This window comes from Cygnus atratus, chromosome 5 (genome assembly GCF_013377495.2).
Source record: "Cygnus atratus isolate AKBS03 ecotype Queensland, Australia chromosome 5, CAtr_DNAZoo_HiC_assembly, whole genome shotgun sequence".
In the NCBI taxonomy this organism is placed as follows: domain Eukaryota; kingdom Metazoa; phylum Chordata; class Aves; order Anseriformes; family Anatidae; genus Cygnus; species Cygnus atratus.
In genome coordinates, this window is record NC_066366.1 from 9,941,115 (window position 1) to 9,960,895 (window position 19,781).

General features: G+C 37.5%; 1 protein-coding gene across 5 annotated transcripts in view; it reads right to left on the bottom strand.

Annotated features, from left to right (window-relative positions):
• GAS2 (growth arrest specific 2) overlaps nucleotides 1–19,781 on the bottom strand; it is a 99,610-nt gene that overhangs the window by 68,316 nt on the left and 11,513 nt on the right. For all 5 annotated transcript variants that reach the window (XM_035550228.2, XM_035550225.2, XM_035550227.2 and 2 more), the window contains exons 2-3: nucleotides 14,325–14,486; nucleotides 6,475–6,599 (exon numbers count right to left, since the gene is read on the bottom strand). In XM_035550228.2, coding sequence (XP_035406121.1) covers nucleotides 6,475–6,599; nucleotides 14,325–14,466 — 267 coding nt within the window. In that variant the 5' untranslated portion in view covers nucleotides 14,467–14,486. The remainder of the gene's footprint in view (nucleotides 1–6,474; nucleotides 6,600–14,324; nucleotides 14,487–19,781) is intronic.

Consider the following 19,781-nt stretch of genomic DNA (forward strand, 5'->3'; position numbering starts at 1 on the left):
ATCTTTTGTTCTTGTAAATTGTTAGGGCAACCTAAAGCTGTTACTTGATTCTGACTCTCAATGGACTGGGAGATCAGTCAAATCCTAAACCAGATTCTCCTCTCCAGGAATATGACATTTACTAGATATTCTTGTGGCCTTGTTGCAGAGCAGAAAGCAAGCTCTTTGAGGCAGTAGATTTGCAAGCTAAGGTCTGTCTCCTATCAATGTTTACAGAACCATAGCTTTCCATGTTCCCTATGAATGAGCCGAGTCAAATAACATTTTTTGTTTTCATAATGGAAACTACCTAATACTGATCACAGCTCAGCAAGTGGGATAGTAATACAGTTTGGCACAAGATGAGCTCAAAGCACTTTACAGTGTTCACAAATCAAAGCAATAATGTACAGTGAATAGTATTCCCAGGTAACAGATGTGGAAAATGAAAGCACAGAATGTATTCTCCCAAGAGCAAACAACAAGCTTACAGCTGAAATTGAAAGTGAATATGGTCTCCAGTTTATAATCTTGTTCTTTTGCCATTAGTCTCTTCTTTCAATATTGACAGAATTTAAGTCATTTCCCTGCCTTCTAGAGTCCTTTGCTTTACAGAATTCTGTCTCTACTTCCACAGATACACAATTCTCTTTAGAAGCACAAACATGTGGAAAACTTCAAACAAACTCTAAGTTTTTGGTTGTGTAATTGAATAACGGTTTCTTAGTTGAGATCCAACTTCAATATTAGATATTAAGGGCAAGAAATCTTCACCCAAAATCTCAGTCCAGATCTCCTAATTATAACTCTCAAAACACATACAGTGCACTCCCTTGGTCAAAATTTCACCATAGGCAAATCTGCATGACTCCAGAGAAGCCAACGCTGTAACAGTGATCTGCACCCTCCAAGTATCAGATTCACTAAGTATATTTCCTGGCACAAGGGAAAGCTTTGGATGTGGAACCACTGCAAAATACACTTCAGTTACTAGGACTATGGGTAAGAGGTGGGCACAATTTCTTAACGTTAGGAAATACATGAACGTGTGCATGAATAAACTGCTGCTTTCCCAGACAGTTTCAATGGCAATACACATGCACCTATGAGGGCAAGATTTAGTGTTTTATACACAACAGCTTTTTTTCAGTGTACATTCAGTTTAATGACATTAAACCAGGATAATCTCAGCTCCCATTGGAAGAATGAAATTAAATGAATAATTGAATTAAATAGTTTAAGACTTCAGAAATATTTGCATCTGGATTTATTTTGTACTTGTACCTCTTTTATATGCCAAATTACATCTAGATTGTGACTTCTTGAAAATGAGGTTGAATTTTAGATTTAGATTTGTTTTTCCAAATTATTTCTAGAGGAGATTTGAGTTGAAATTTATCTGATTAACCTCTGAGAACTCTGAAACAAGGAATGATTCAGCTTCAAACTGTTTTAATTCATTTGCCATGAAACCATTGTTTGCAGCGGAATATTCATAAATACATGTATGCTTCAAGGATAGTGGGCAGACTATTACACCCTGCCTATTAAAACGGTGATAACTATTAACACAATTTATCCATGTTTACTTTAAAATCTTAATTAATGGGCTTACTAAACTAAGCCCAAGCAAACGCGGGCTCTATGCAGAGTGCACATGCCTTGATGCTTTAAATTTGTTTGTACAGCTGTGAGATTCTCAAATTAATTATCTGTCAGGAAAACTAAAAGACTGCCAGGAGAGCATAGAGATGAAATCCAAGCCAATGGGAGAAAATTAAAAAATGGCATCCTGTGACATGAATCACTTTTACAGAATAACCTCTGCTATAATAGTAAGTCTGTAGTTTCTAGACACAAATCATTAGCAGCAATACACGTAGTTGCATCAACTTACTACCATTTAAGTGTCCAGCATTTATTAAGATGGATATCAGTCATCTCCATGTCATTTTGTAAATGTACATAAGACATTATTATTAGTAGTAGTAATTATTATCATATTATATATATTATTAGTAATTAGTAGTAGTAGTAGTAGTAAGATCTCCAAAGAACTGAAAAAAAATATTTCTCTAAGCAGATATTACATAGTCACACTACTCAAACACCACACTCCCCATTCAAAACTCAAAGTTGTCTGAAGCAAAGGATCAGATACAACATCAACATTTTCTGAACCACTAGGTTTTGAAGCATGGTTTAGCTGCTGAACAAGGAAGAACATTATCTTCTGGGACTTGCAAAAGAATCTAGCACCTAACATCCTTTGAAATGAACAATTGTTACCTTTCTCATCATTAGAAATGGAAGTGTTTTTAATAGCCCGTTACTGTATGATTAACTAATCTAATGCCAGAGGTCAGGGAGTTAGACTCGTGACAGAAACACTCAGTATCTATTCCGACATCCCAAAGTACCTGTTAAGACATTAAGCTCAGGAGGGCGCTGAGCAGAAACTGCGTAAAAAGCACCAGAGGCTGCCAAACTCCAGTGCTCTCAATCTCATATAACTGTTCTGGATAATAGATACCAAGCAGAGTCTGACTCAGGTGCTATTTTTAGCTGTAAGGCTTCAGTCCTAAAGGCAAAATGGTATTCCATGTGTATATAGAACTACAAGTACAATTTAATTTAAATTGATTTCTGTGAAGCGTGATCCTTGTGTAAGGATCCCTGCACAACCAGCAAGGTGTTCAGCCCCCAAAAGTGATAACCCACAAAACATAAGAGCAACCCTACTGGATCAGCCAAAGGTCCACCTAGACTAGACCAGCCTTAAGTAGGTACCTTCCAACCTAGGAAAGACTAAGACAACAGCAGACACATGATACCTCTCAATACTTTCTCAGGCTCCAACTACTTGATGATATGGGGACTTCCTGGGTTTGATGGGTTTTCTGCGTATTCAGACTTCTAAGGTCTTTCTTATTTGGTGTTTTCCTGAACCCAGGTCAACATTATGAGTGGGTAACATTCATTGGCAAGACACTTCCAACCACTTCATAAACAAGAATCCCCTTTTGTTTGTTCGGCTTCTACCAGCTTCATTAGATGTCAGTTTTGTATAGGAAAAACTGGGAACATCTGCCACACCCTTCATGATTTTGCAGGTTCCATCAAGTGTACCCATTCTGCTTCTTTCCACACTGAAGAATCCTAACCTACATAGACACTCTGCACAAAAAGCTACTCACTTGATCTTTGTTGCCTTCCTATGACTCTTAAGGAAGACTTCACTCATCTGTTCTACACTTCTTAATCTCCTTTTCAGTTTCTTAAAGCTGTATTCCCAAGTGACATTACCAGCAGTTTCCTAACTCTGGAAAATGTTTCCAATATCCTGAAGCTTCTCCACATGATACAAAAAGGAAGGGTTTATATCAATACCAGCCTCTTCCTTCCAGATTTGGAAGACCTGATATTATGGGAGACACAGCCTTTTTGGTTTATGCTTTCCCAATTTATTTCACGCTCCAAAAGGCTAATGCTGACCTCTGGGGGCCCTGAAAGATGAAGAGCATTCAGTCCTCCCTCATGAGAGGAAGTCATGCAGTTACATTAAGAAACCAACTGCAATACTGACAGTGAATGGCAACTTACTGCACAAGTAATTAATTCAGAGGCAATAACCTCTGTCAGTCTATAGACTGAACTTAAGAAATTATGGCAAACAACTGGCCAGTCAGTGTATGCAGAATTAGTTTTGTATTGTATCCTTACACATGTTGCTGTAGCTGCTCAACTAGCCAGACAGCTCCAAAAAGCTGCGAAAGCAAATTCCTGATCAGCAGTATATATCAAACAGGACAGGATATGTCATCTTCCTCTAAGACGAAACTAAAACCAAAGTATTTTATGGAGCTCTGCCATCTAGGAAGTAGCTTATAAATGAGGAAAAACTTGACTTATGAAAACAAACCAAATCTTTAAGCTTGTGGAGGGACTTAGTAAGATTCCCCCATCCCCATTATCTTTATCTTCAGCCTTATCCTGTCTCCTTCACTCAGTTGCAACCTGGTGCTTCCTGCAAACTGATCCTTCTGGCAGCCACTCATTTACTATCAGTCTACTTCTATCTTAAAATAAATAAACAAACAAACAAACAATTCCAGGTTACATATATGAATAAAAAAGCATGATATCTATTTTGATAGAGGCTGCCTCTATAGAACTTCCAGCCAGTGAAGTCAACTGCTGCAAAGCACCTGGTTGAAAGACCATAATGGTTATGTTTTCCTGTGCACAGAGAAATGACCAAATGGTTCCAAAATTCTGTATGTATTGTTAATGGAGAGCATAATAACAATAATTCAGAGGATGATTGTGGAATTTTTACTATGCTAAATTTCATACAGTATAATCTTCTTATAAATTTCCTTGGCACCACGAGTCAGCTTTTCCAACGTGTATACAAGTCGTATTGCCTGGGACTGCTACACAGGGAATTACAATCTGAAAGGATAAGTAGTTCCCTAATAACCTACAATGACACAAAGCTATTATGCTGACATTTCTTTCAATTCTTACTAGACTAAATATGAAATAATATACATTGAGCAAATAGCAGTGGAGCATGTTTTCCATTTCGTTGTATTGCCTGTTATACCAGTTTGATGAATAATGAAGACCAAAAATCTTAGTAATTACAAATGTTGAAACAGCTTCTAATATAACTTCAGTTCAAAAAAAGGGGATCAGCTATTTGATATAAAGAAGGCCATATTGTCCACTGAAGAAGTTAATCTAAGAGTGGGGCACTACCTCTTTCCAGTGGCAGAACACAGAAGTACCAAACACTGATATATTTCTGGGTTATCTTTCCAAATGGCAGCTCTATCAAAATGATCCAGCATCAGATAAAGGTCTGATGATAGAAAACAAAACAAAACAAAAAAAATATCTTTAAAATGAATATTTTGAGTTTCTGAATATCCACTGGAATTTTATAGTTTTTGGTTAATTTACATATATTATTTTCCTGACAGTTTTATATTAAAAGTACATGGCTTTCAGAGATGTCAATCTTAAAAAAGAAAGTAAAATGGCTTGCCATTCAGGATTTAATTGACTTTCTAGCATGCCAACTGGGCAAGATATGAAAGGGATTATTTCAGAATTCTGTAGCCAAGTTTACCTTTGGGTTATTCACTGAAGCTTTTAGTAGCTTTTGTTATCAACAATACCTTTTCATTTGCTTATTTTTAAGAAAAAAGAAAAAAAAAAAGTAATAGCTCTTTCTGCCTAGATAGCTCCCAACCTCAACCAAAAATACTGCCTTATTTGTTTCCTTAATTTGGGAATTATTGTGAAGCTAACAGACCACTCCTTAGGTGAAGACAAGCTGGATCATATTATAAAGAGCAATTCAGAAGTCATCCAGTATTTCTACTAGCCAAATCTTGACTGCCAGGTCAAATATGAAATATGAGTTCCAGCTGTATTTTCGTCCTTGTGGGAGAAATTTTCCTTCCATCTCTGATTTACTTCTTATCACTTCTCCTCACATTTATCTCCTCCTTTTTCTTTAGAGGAAGGAAATAAAATACAAAAATGAAAAAGCCTGCCTTAGTGTAGACATTTTTTTCTACAACAATTCTAAGCTTGGAAACTAGAAAAAAAAAAAAACAACTTGAGCAGCTGCTGTTGACAACACTGTCAATTCTCAAAACTGCTGATAAAACTTAACGGTGTGCCTGGATTTCTCCTCCAGACAAGTTATGAGAACATCAAGAAGAGAAGATGCATTTTTTGCTTTCTGTTCTTGGGTGGTTTTGTTTGTTTGTTTGTTTGTTTTAAACCTCCTGTGTATTTGCCTTTTTAGGTTTAAAGAAAGATGTATCTGTTTCCAAAAAAAGAAATAAAAACACTTTCAGAGCAAATGAATTAATGTAAATGTCAACCATCTCATCTAACTTCTCTCAAAAAGACACTTGCTGCACTCTTTAATTTCTTCCAATAAAGTCAGCCTATGGTTGTGACCAAGCGAGATCTTAACCTGATCTTTGCACAGCTCTTCAGTGTCTTCTGAAGGTTTATGTTTTCCACATTATCTCTGCAGCTCTTGACTGAACTCCTTCCAGTACACCACAAGACCTTTAAATTCTAGACACCAAAAGTAACTATAGAATTTTATTATCAGCCTCCCTAGAGCTGTTTATGGAGGAAATGGCACCTCCCTTGGCTACTTAATATACCTTTCACAAATACATACAAGGATCACGTTTTCTCTATTAGCTACCATATCACACTGCTAGATGCCATTCAATGTCTTATTCTCCACATGTTAAAAGTCATTTTTGAGTACCCTCCTCTTGTAATTACTTTAGTAATTACCAAAGAAACATTCATTTCCCACAGTTTTACATTACTCTCTGCCCATTTGCAGAAACTCCATAAATAAAAACTCTTAACTGCACAGAAAAGTTCAGTACCAAAACAGTCGAGATATCTCAGATAATGATAATACATGCTAGAACATTTAATGACACTTACTTTACCAGGCTTGTTTGCCTCAAAGCTGTTTTCTTTAAATTTCTCCTGCAGGGTCTCAGCTAACCGACAAAGTAAGGCACCATTATCCAATTTCTCCATAAAGGTTTCTGCTGTTATTTCTCTACCTGAACAGCAAGCAGAAAGTTAGCATAGCAAAAAGTGTGCAACAGTATCGACTGCACTTATTAAAAAAAAAAAAAGAAAAAAAAGACATTTTAAATACATCGACGACAACTTGAAAAAACATGCTTTAACTGAATAACTTGCATTACATTCAACACTTAGTGAATAATCTCACTACTATCTCACCAATACATATACAGCAAATTATTCAAAAATAACATGCTTTTGGGGGGAAGGTATGTTACCAAAAAAACCAATTCCAGCCTATAAGAAAACACATACCTCATTTTACGTAAGAAATTCCAGTGCTTTTAGCTGTCTTTTTACCTGTGCAGCAGGTAGATGGTTTACACCAGTACATGTGGGTAGCTATGGCATAAGAGTTGCTAACACTATTACTGCAGCTTATTTTGCAACAGAAGGAGCAAACTGTGCAAAGAAGGAAATGACACTTTATCGAGACTTCAAGACTTGATCCTGCAAAAATGTGACCAAATACTAATGACTGAAAAGCCCCTTCAAAAAACATTTTTCAGAAGAAATGTTAGATTCATTAAAAAAAAGAGAGAGAGAGAATCACAAAAATTTCATGTCATGTATCTACTTGCCACACAAATTAAAACTTTCACCCAAAAGAACAGAACCAATAGTTTGATTTGATATTACCATTCTGGCTTATAATATCAAATTATGCTGGCTGGAGCAAAGCCAACTGCCTTCCATGACTCCGCCACTGCATCCTCCTGCAGGAGGAGATCCCGAGTGTCCCACAGAGAGACCTGCCTTCTGACGAGGCTGGACAGGCCAGTTGAGAAGAGAATCATTTGCCACCTCAAACTGAACTCCCAGCATCATGACATCATTTTCAAATTAAATTATTTATAATTCTTGTTGAAGCTTTTCAAATTTTTACTGGAAAAATTTGCCTTCTCTTTGGAGACTCTTTGGACCAGCAGCTGACTTGTTCAGCATTCTTAACTTCTACTAATACCAAGAAAGAAACAAGACTAATTCTTGCTTTTCCCATTAAGACAGAACTTAGTTATTCGTTTTTTTGTTTGTTTGTTTTGGTGCTGTTTTTGTTTGTTTGTTTTTGTTTGTTTGTTTTTCTTTTTTTTTTTTTGGGGGGGGGGGTGATATTTTCCTATGTCATTTGGAAACTGGAACACTATCAACTCATTTTTTCATAGGCTATTACACAGCAATCCCAAATAACTAGTTGTGAGATTGGTTCCCTATCCCATTCACATCCACTCCTGCTACTCAAAACTGATTTAAAAAAAAAAAAAAGTAGGTAGAAGTCTGCCCACTGCTGGCTGATTTTTTTTTGCCACAGGTTTTTGACCAACAAGCAGCTGCCTGACCAAATCAGTTTTCTACTTTTCCAGTCAGTGTGGGAAAATTTATTTTCCATGAGATGTCTGGAAACTGAAAGCATTAGTGTGCTTAGAGCTGGTCCACAATGTTTTTGCCAAAAAAAAAAAAGGAAAAAATAGGAAAATTATGAAAAGATTAAAAAGAACTAAAGCTTTTTCATTGAGAAGGGAAAACAAATATTCAAAAATAAAAATGAAATACATAATCAGAAAATAATATTATATTCTAACATTGCGATTACATTGTAATCTGATAATCAGTGTTCACTTACAACATTGAAGATAGCAGTATTATAAGGCAATATCAGTAAAAATGCTAAAGGAAAGGTTATTTGTCTAGGCTTTTGCCTGAAAATTGTTAGATACTTCAGCATCCTTTGGACAAAAAAAATGCCTAGTCTTTTCAGTTTGGTCAGTAACAGAATAAAGATTAAGACAAAGATCTTTTTAGCAATTCATTTTCAGATACAACAGACTTACATTTCTGGTTGAAGTTAAATCTTCTTTTTCAAATGCATTCCCCAGAAATATCTGTTTAATGTCAAGTTGGTTCTGTTTGTTTGTTTGTTTTTCCTCTCCCCTCCCTTAATTCTCTCTGCCCTACAGCCCACTTTATAGCTCCCATACACGGAAATTACTTCTCCAGGCAGAAGAGCAGTAGCAGCACTGCAGACATTGATCACCGTGGTAGCTTATGCATAACTGACATGATTTTAGCAGTGCCTCTAATTCAGCCAAAGCCGTGTCTCAAAATGTAACAGGCCACAGACACAAAATTTGAGCATTTCAGCACCTCAGAAAACTCCATCACCATTCTAGCCTCTGTTTTTTACCCATTTGCGCCATCAGCATTTATGGCAAAAGGTATAAACCAACAGAAATCTGAAATTGAATATTACCATGTTATAGGAACTGCTTCATTTTTAATGAAGTATTGGAATTTCTTAATAGACTCATTTTCTCTTTTAAAAATCTATTTCAAACATTTCTAACCTCTGCAAGGTTTTAGTTTTGTTCTGGAATGTGCAATTACCTCTTGCATGGGTAAAAGAGAAATCATATCGTACCAATCTATTCTGTCCTATAATTTATAGATGCGATTTATAGATTTTACTGGTCAAGCCTTAAAAAAAAAACAAAACAAAACATAACAAAAACCACAACACTTAAACCTGTTTAAAGCTATCTTCTCTTTAAACAGACATGGAAAAGATCTTCTATCTTCTGCTGATATTTAACAATATGTTTACACTATTTTTAATGCTGAACTGCATTAGCAGTTTGGTCACTGCATATTGTATGCTAAGCTGGAGTATTTTGTTTCTGTTCCCTTTTATGAAAGCTGAAAGAATGAGTTTTGGATTGAACATCTGTATCCAATGAAAAATATATTAGGTGTCAGCTTTCAATTCACTGTATTTTATGGCTCCAAGAGGTGGCATTTCTTTGCTAAAACAGACACTCTGACATATTTAACAGTTTGAAATGTATTGATTCAAATGAGAGTAATGTTCATAGCCTGAGGAAAAAAACAGCTCTGTGTATTTGTATGGAAAAAACATTAAACTCCATTAAAAAATGTATAACTCCCCCTATAATTACAAGAAAGCAGTTGCAATGTTTTTATAGAATGGTAATAACATTAAATATAATAAAAAACAACACTAAAAGTATGAAGAAAAAAAAAAAAACAGGAATATGAAGTCTTTCTTAAACCTTACAAGCATTGCTTACCCTCTCTTACACTACAGTGACCAGATACCCCTTAAAAAAGAAGCTCTTTTTCCCGAATGCCTATTGCTTGGGAACTGTGGGCAGCTATCTGCAAGGCCACCCAGCCCTGGGGTCCTCATGCAAGCAGACTGGGAGGTCTGTGAAAGAATGACTGCAAAGAGCCCGTATCCTCAGCCTCTTGGGCACACGCCCTGGGTAAAGCATTCCCTGTTGCCCCCCTTCTTCCCCACACAACCAGAACCTTCAGAAAAAGGTGGAGGGACTCGAATACTAAAACAGAGGTATCAAAGTCTAGTTGGTTCCTCTATTCTATCCCTGACTTGTTCCACACTCAGTTTAACCCTTACAATGCAAGACACTGGCTCCAGCCCAATAACTAGCTGATAAACTATTTGAAGTGAAGATTGGAATGGTAAGACAAAAGTAATAGTTTAGAAGCAGAAACATCTCTGAAACATATCAGCAGGAGGATGATCTTGTACTGCACTGAGGCAGCAGTGGAAGTATTCCTCTTGACCCTCCACTTGTGTGGCATTCATACCAGAGACAACAAAAATTTGAGGAAAACAATGGCCAATGATTTTATGCACATAAACAACCTGCCTCTTTTCTGACAAGAAGGCTGTTGTGTATCCTAGAATAGCAGAGAGCAAGAGGAATAGTGTTGATAGCCTTGACAGTATTGTTTACTTGAAATGGAATACATAAACAACCCCAGTGGCATGCTGATGCTAAAGAAAATTATCGTCTCTCAGCTAAATAATTTACTCAGTGCCAGCAAAAACACTACGAGTATCAGTACCATCAATATCTCAATGTTCAGAGATATTCATTATTTCCCTGTATTTCCCACTGGCTTGAGCTGAACACACAGATGTTGAAAATAGAGGTACTGTTACAAAATCCTCTTAGATGGTAATATAACTGAGCTGAAGGAGGTTTTGCTTAAAACTCAGAATCTAAGAAATACCATTTTCTTACAGAAGACTTCCAAACCTTCATCCCCCAGACTTTATGCCTCCTTCCACACAGCTTTAAATTCCAAACCTGGTCTCAACTCAATGCCTCTCCGACCTTCCTCACCTCACTATTGCTTTTCTCGAGGTCTACTACATTTCTTCATCCAGGCAAGCAACTTTTACATGCCTCGTACAACATGCAACTTCTACAAGTCCAATTCCTCATTATCTTACAATCTCCAGCTCCTTACCTACAAGTTTCTGAAGCCCAGAAGTTCTGATAGCAAGAGGTCTCAGCACCGAAGCCCAGACATGTTCCCATAACCAGGGAACATCTTAAAGGCCTATTTTGTAGTTCCATGTTCTAAATGAAGCGGGATGGAATAAGCTATGGTATTGGAATCTCCTGCATCTGGTAAACAGGCCCCAGGAACAGGAATTTTTTCACAATAGCCAAAGGGGAAATGGGGAAATTTGCACTTTGTATCTGTCCTAAACTATCAACTCATCACGAGGCCTGCTCCTTCTGATGGCAAACCTTTTACCTCTCCAGACACCTAAGATAAATGAGACAGTATTGGAGAGTACAGAGGGCAGCAAACCCCTGTTGCCTTCAAACTGTCATTTTGCCTCCACTAGAAGATTAGTGTGGCCCAACAGCTGTAGTTCCCATGCAAAACTCGCTCAAGATGAAACAGGTTTCAGTGTCAGCAAGCGGATTCGACTAAACTTGCATTATTTATCCAATTCAGAGTGCATCAGCAGTGAAAACATTGTGCTTACTGTGCTTCATTGGCTCTATATACAATAAGTACAAGGCTAAGGAGATGATCACGCCTTGCAAGACAATACATCTCCTCAACTTTGCCACTGCAAAATCTCTCAGCTGAGCCAGCAGAGCTCAGCAGAGAGAAGTGAGGCTATAAAACAGAACATCCATAGAACATCCAGCATGTAATCCCATGCCTGCCGCAACCCTGAGGCGCCCCATTTTGCAAAGGCTATGACATAAAACATCACGAGTCAATCCCATCAGAAATATGGATTTCATCTGAGATGTCCCTCTTCTAGTCCCTGGAATGCAGGCAGCTAAAATCTATTCAGCAATGTAGCTGTAATGACAAACTGTTCTCTCAAAAGCTTTGAGTTTCTCCGACGTGAATCCAAAAATAAATAGCAAGATGTGTGCAAATGTACTAGATACTACCCGAAAACAACCTCCATGCTAAACTACAGTAAAATGTCTAATGTCTCAGGGTTAAAATTCTTAGAAAGCTATTTTTCAGATTCATCATGTATCCCAGTCTTCCCATTTGTCCCTCATATAAGGTCAAATTCTAGTTGTGATGTCTAATTTATATCTAATATCAAAAGCTGTAATTCGTATTATAAAGGTCAATATTCTTTTCATCTTTTCCAGTTTGCAATTTTGAACCCACACAAGGCTTTGCTAGTGCAAAATTAACTGCCACTAACACTGCGTAGGACATATTTGCTGCTCCACAGAATGCCAAAAATGCCGTCAGTTGATCAAACTATATCTAAGAGGTTCAGCCCTGTTCTTTACTAAATTACTTTGTACTATTTTTGAAAAATTCTACATTTATTTGAAAAGATTATTTGTCCTTCTTGATCCATAGTACAAATGAATGAACAAAATATTATGAAAAAAAACAACACGTGAACAAACATGACAAAAATTAATTTAAGTACATCCTAGTTTTTACTATAGTGTAAACTGGGCAGTCATATTGTGCTGATGTTTAAATAATAAAGTGACATAAAGATACTTAAAAGTAGACGACAAGTTAAAGCATATAGCAAACTAGGGTATGGATATACAGAACATTTTATCCTACAGCAATATGTGCATTTGTCCTTCCTCTCATGAAAGTTAACCACAATTATATAGTAATTAAACCAAATTTGAATTCTGGGTGAATATATTTACATGAATATAATTCAGTTACACTTAATTTATTTTCAGTGTGAATTTTAACTTAATTATTAATTTGAATAACAATGTCTACATAGGAATTCAAAGCACTTGAACAAATCACTGTAACTTAGTTCTTCACAATAAACTCTAAGAAAAAAAAAGCTTGGATGTGAGAAGGTGTGGGGGAATGCATTAAGCAAATGAACTGTGTATGCTGCTTAATTAAAAGAAGGCTGAGCCCATTTCGTTATACAGTGCAGAGTTCAGTATCCATATGAAAAATCAGATTGTTAATTACAGTTGGCATTTCAGAGCCTCCTGCTGGTTGCTACTTTCCTACTAAAAAAAAAGTGACCTCATTCCTAAACTTGTCACTGGGAAAGCTCTGTTAGGAACTGCTAACAAACTTCTATTTGTTTTCACGTGGCTCACTAAAACTTCATTGTTTAAAACATTTCAACAATACATTAAATCCTTGATGGAACGTGCTTCTTCTGATTCAAAAAGCAGTCTTCTGGATCGCTGTCATGTGGTAATTGCAATGAAAAGGCAGGATTTCTCGATTTTGCGCTGGCATTGCCTAGATAACTTAATATTTGAAACTCATTAATTTAAATGGAAGTACCAAAATAAGATGTAATTTAAGGTGCCAGTTTTAAAGTTTTGAGTTCATAACTATTCCAACTCTAAAATGGGTATCACCTATCTACAAAATATTGTGGTCCTGAGTACATTCTACTGACACCTAATTTTTCTACTACACTTCTCAGAGCATAGCAGTATTGACCTTCCTCTCAGAAAAGATGAACTGCAGCAATGTAGAACATGCAGAGAAAAGGCACTTCGTTATTGTAGGATATCACTGAAAGGGTACAACTACAGCAGCTGCCAAGACAATACATTGCCTATATTCTCACCAGAGGAGACTTGCACAAAAAATCCCAAATTTTAAAATGCTCATCCAAATTTTCCTCCAAAATAAGATAAGCAAGATTTTCAGGTAAACACCTCATCTAAAATAGCATCGCCTGTTTTTTGAACAAGAGGGGGAACCGTTGCTGTGTTTCTCTTAGTGTCATCTTGAGGATGAGGAATTTATTACAAAAATCAGCTATTTCCCTGATGTATTCCCTGTATATTCATGAGCAATATGCTTCTGCTTCACACAGCAGGAGGTAGAGCCAGAACCAGTAACTCCCCAGGTCCCAGCCATAACCTGGGGTCAGGCCCCTCTACACACAAGCTTCTGGAAGACTTCGCACACATTGCACTGGGCAGCAATTATCAATCACTAGACTGCTTGGTCACCAAAGAACTATTTAACAGGTTCTTCCATTCAAGACATCCATTACACCCATAGTTTGTAGGAGGTCTCCCCTAAAATTATAAGACACACTTGATGGCAATAAGTAGCACCATCCAGCTTAATAGTATTAATGCAGAAAGCACATGCAAAAGAAAATTGAAAGGGAAATTTGAGGAAGAACAAACATGGAGGGAATAAGAGTTCAATCATGCTACCGTCCGAAACACTGTGGAGGCAAACTACTTATTAGCTTTTCTGACCATGCTAACAATTGTACTAGGTGAAGGTAGCTAGCTAATCAAAACCACCTTTATTTCTGAAATGCAAAGATGTCTGAAGATCTGCATTTTCAGCTGAAAGTGCATAGAGTTCTCTTACTGTCCAGTGATTACATTACTCCTATTGTATCTTACCCAGTAGGTTTGTGAGCCACAGGGCCAAATCCTCTTTCATCGGCAACAAGTTGGCCTCATGTCTACTGGCAAGCCACTGACTGTATTGATGCATATCAGAGAGGCCAGGCCCACGTGCCTTCGGGCTCAGAGCAGTGCACATTGCTTATCCACTTGTTGTACCTGTTTGATAATCAAGAAGAAAAAAAAATACACTCCATTACGCCAAATAAAATTTGACAGGTTCTCTTTTTAGAATTGTAGTAGACAACAATGTTAACTATGAATGTAAGAAATCAAATGTCAGACAAACAAATGGGGATCTAACACATGAACACTTCAACTGAAGTCTTGTTTTGTTAATGGCTCACATTGCCACTGATTAAATCACATAGATAAACGTCTACTTCATTTGTACTCATCAAGCTACACATGTTGCCATCACAAAACCAAATATTCTGCAAGGAATTATTAAAATCAAATGAAAATAAACATTTCACACAAAGCTAGCAACTCACTACAGTGCCTGATCCAATATCCATTCAAAACAAATGGAAAGCTTCAAAGATTGTTGGACCAGACCCAAGCAAAACATGTGAACAACTGAGTTACGCTACTGCAGCAAACTTACTAACAATTAACAAATGCAGTTACCAGGTGGGATCCATGTATTCCGCAGCTTTAGAATAACTAAAGGAAAAATACCATGTGGATTTACTGAATAACATTATTTCTTCAGAAAGCAGCACAACAGCCAGCGCTGATCACCCACATTTCCCACTTCCACCTTTTACACAAAGACTCCTCTGCTTCAGTGACAACTTCTGGAAACTTTCATTTCAGGTAAGACAATACGTCATGTGTTAAATATTACTCAAGTGTTCAGACTCCTGCAGCGGCCAGGGACGTTAGGCCCATTGGACCTATATCCCTGTTCCTGAAAGACTAATTCTCCCATCTGTGGCATTCATGTGCTAAGAAAGAAGGTTATTTTTTTTCTGAAAAGAAAATCAGACCTGAACCCTAATGCTTGCAGCAATGACTGGGATGCTTTCTTGCCTGGCAGGCAGTAGCCGCCTACTGAAAACCCGGTTGCACCAACAAGGCCGTATGAAGGTCGAATGAGAGAGAAAGATTATTAATGGGCTAGGGGGTAAAAGTCCTAAGGATTTGTTCTTTGCCTATTGTCCCAGGTGACCCATGCTAACTGTGGTTATATGTGGCAGCTGGCTTCAGCTTATGAAGCATTGCAAACACTGTTTCTTTCTGGCCGTTGCATACCTTTCAAGTCAGGTAAGAGGTAATAGTGACTTAAAAAAAAAAAGTCCAATTTGTTATACTATTCCACTGTGGTCTGGAATAGCAAGACTTAAAATAAATTCTTTGCCAAAAGGAAAATGTTTACTGAATGTAAAAGTAATTGCATTTCCATAAAACTGTGCTGTAACCTGCATTTCCAAACACATAAAAAGCTATTTGGGATATCTTAATATTTACACTAAAATACTCCAGCCTTTTTTAAACCATATCCTGAGTAACTAAACTTCTTGTTCACAAAAGCATCTGCTTAGCTCTTCTTGAGAGTACCTCGATTCCCACCCTAAACCCTGAAACTTTAGTTGTCCTTGAAATAGTTGGACACAGCTTTCACTATGACTCTACCTCTTACTGAAATCAGATGGTTTTCAGTTGGGAGGTGGGGAGGGGGGGTGGGAAAGAGGTAGCAAAAAAGGTTTTATTCCTTAATGCAAATACATGTTTCTGAATTATCATTATATTTGATATTTTTCTAACAAGAAAAATCCTTAAGTATCAAAATTCCTTTGGAAGCCAAGCATTTTAAGATAGACTAAAATATGTAAATGAAGCACAGCTCGGTTCTGTAAACTGACTTGTTACAAACATCAGCTTGGATTCGTGTTTTTCTGGTTGATTATATTCAAGTTATACCTGTTCATTTTGTTCAAGGGGGGAAAAAAAAAATAGGCTGTTGGCTGTGCAAAAAGTTATCAGGAATGTCACTCACAAAATGGATTCCTTCTGACTAAATGATGCGAACAGCTTCAGAGTTATAATGACAGTGTATTTAAAGCTGTTTGAAGTCACTTGGAACCACACAACTGATGCTTCAAATCACTGCTTCTCTTTGGACAGATGGAAACAGAAGCAACACAGAAAACTAACACCACCTTGTCTTCAAAGACTACGTGGGAAAAATCAGGGATAAATACTTGTTACTTTCTTTGCAGAAAAAAGTAATTTTAAAATAATTTGTGTGTGATTTCTGGAGTCTATCAACTCCACTGATGAGGCAAGAAGCAGAATTGAAACTAGTTTATTCTCATTAAATGTCTTGGAAATTGTACCAGTTAAAATAATAATAATAATAAAAAAGTTTGTTTCATATACAATACACAAATAAAGCACGGGAAAAATGCATCGTTTTCATCAATTTCCCAGTTAAACACCAACTATGTAGCTGAATATTTAGGAAACAAAGTCCTGCAATTTGTTTCTTTTGATAAATATATTGAAAACCATATATCCAGGAATAAGAAGTACCACTGTTCTAAAGGAAACAACTACACATTGCACCTCTTCACTGGAAATAATTTAAAGATTCATACAGGCTTTGAGGAGAGGGTTGGAGTCGATGACCCTTGGAAGTCCCTTCCAACCTACACTATGCTGTTTCAAGGAGGCCCACAGACATTTCATGGGACCCTAAGGGATGGCACACACCCTGAGCTGGGCTGTGCTAACAGGAAAACCAGGGAGACAAAATCCTGTCCTTTCACCTCAGGAAAGCTGCACCTACATTTTCACTCCTAAGACCTTGTATGTGGAATGTGGAGTTAACTGATAACCACCATTAAAATATGCCTGACAGACAGCCTCAACACTGCAGTTGGCTTCCACCAATGGGGTGGGACTAACTCAAAAGTGAAAAAACTACCTTTTTTTTTTTTGTAATTGTTGTTATTGTTTGTTTGTTTAAAGAACAGAGAAAAGGGAGCGAAGTCTCCTGGTCCAGCTACGCGGAGACGATTTGGGTTTCCCTGTCAGGCTGTGAAACAAGCGCTGCAGTCTGTTTATGCTTCAAATTGTTCTCTGTGGAAATGCAGAACAGAGAATTGACAGATCTGAGATGTTATTTGAGTTCAGGTCTAAAATACAGAGTTATCTTGAAATATGCTTCATACTGACCTGTCTCTTGTCTTACAAAACTCAGCAACCAAGCTGAATGACATTCAGGAAACTTGGGCCTCAGTGCAGGGAGGAAAATGGGAGGATAAAGAGCTCTGACTTTGGAGGGTACATAGATGTTTGAGTTTGGTAATAACTTGGCTAGTAAGAAGAGCTAAGATCCAGCACAAGAACAGTGGTCTGAGTTTGAGGTGGTTTTCACAAGACACAGGTTCTCAGAATGGGACAAGTTGGAACGATGAGGAAAGACAAAAAGGGCTATAAACTGAATGATTCGGGCATCTCTACACTGGGATTAGGTCTGCTTGAAACAGGAGCCCTGAATTAACAATAATTACTGAAACTGCATGATTTGCAGCTCTGCTAATTTGCAGAGCTGACAAAGTTAGGACAGTAGAAGGAGAAAGTCAATACTGATGAAAAGTCTCCGCTGAAAAGAACCCTGAATAATTGCAGATGAACCATGTAGAATCCAACTTTATCTCTTTGTAAGTTTAATTTCGTGTCTGAGAGGAAGAAATTTTCTTCTTCTTCCCCACTACTTCCCCACTGCTGCTGCTGCTCTGCAAGCCTGCACTACACCTCAGTAAAATACTTCCTTGTTAGAATCAAAGCAAGAAAGTCCTACCTTGGATTTTTAAAATAAAAATAAGCCTTCAAGGAACAGAGCATAACTACTCCTGTACCACCTGTAGCTCCTGTCACAAATTCTACAAGAGATAGCTGTGGTACAGCTATCAAATTGTGACAGAAGCTATAAACTCCTAAATATTCTTTATGCAAACACTGACTGCTACTGAACCTCTAAGTTTAACTCAAGCCTCCACAATATTTCAGTACTGAAGCACCTACACTCCATCAGTGAAGTACCTACACCTCAGCCTAGAGAAGAAAACGCTCTGGGGAGACCTTAGAGCAACCTTCCAGTACCTAAAAGGGGGACTACAAGAAAGATGGGAGAGACTCTTTATCAGGAAGCTTAGCAATAGGACAAGGGAGAATGGCTTTAAACTAAAGAGGGTAGGTTTAGTTTAGATGTTACGAAAAAATTCTTCACTCTCAGGGCAGTGAGGCACTGGCACAGGCTGCCCAGAGAAGCTGTGGCTGCCCCATCCCTGGAGGTGTTCAAGGCCAGGCTGGATGGGGCTTTGGGCAACCTGGGCTGGTGGGAGGTGTCCCTGCCCATGGCAGGGGGTTGGAACCAGGTGGTCTTTTAGGTCCCTTGCAACCCAAAGCATTCTATGATTCTATACCATCATCTCACTACCTTAAGACGTATTAAGATATTTACTTTTTGGTGAGGCAGTGAAAACTGTCATGACAATATAGCATTGGCAATATCGGTAAGAGAGATTACCTAACTTGCCACAAAGGTAAACCGTAGCATTCAAGGATACACGGCTACAGCTGAGGAGGCAATCTGCTTTGGCTCCAACAACTATTTCATCCTTTCCTTTTGGCAGACACAAGGTATGAACAAAGTAGCCAAAAAAATATTGTTTTTCTTAATCTCACTACTTTCTAACAGCAACATCGAATCATCATATATAGAGCTCTTTAAAACTAGCCAACACAAACATGTCAAATATCTCATTTTATATGTTACACCTCTCTGTGAACTGTTGAAGCTGACATGAGATATGCCTAAGTATCTTTAAAACTTACCTCTAAATGCTTTGTTCCTCAAAAAGCAATTTCTTCCCCCTATTCTGAAGGCAAAGTAGGAAAGGTCTTAAACTACTTTTCATTCTGTTTTGTTACAGGTCACATTTATGCAGCACAGCCTTTTTCTTTCTTTTTCCTTTTTTTTTTTCCAACCTCTGTCACTAAGAGAAAAACATCTCAAATTCTCAGACCTATTGTCTAGCTGAAGAATTCAATGTAGGATAGTTTACAGTACACCCAGTGTCTTGTAACAGATTCAACACACTAAAAGGTTATATTTCTCTCTGCTTGCTTCTACCAAATAGTGAAGTTTTTATTTTGCTTTACAGTAGTACATTTAGTTTTCTGTGTATTGTAGCTGTCTGCTTGTGTTTTGCCAGCAGTGTAACTTACACTATCTGCTGATTGTTGTTAGTGATCATCAGATGAAAGCAAAGAGAATCAAACAAGTAATCTTCTGTAATTCCACTGGCTTTTGTTGGGGTTAACCGGCAGAACAAAAAGATTCGAGAATAATGCACTCTGTATTTAAAACACACAGGAGTCAAAAACTGTGTGGCCAGTCTTATTTTCTGGATTAAACAATTAAGCGCCCACAGTTGCATA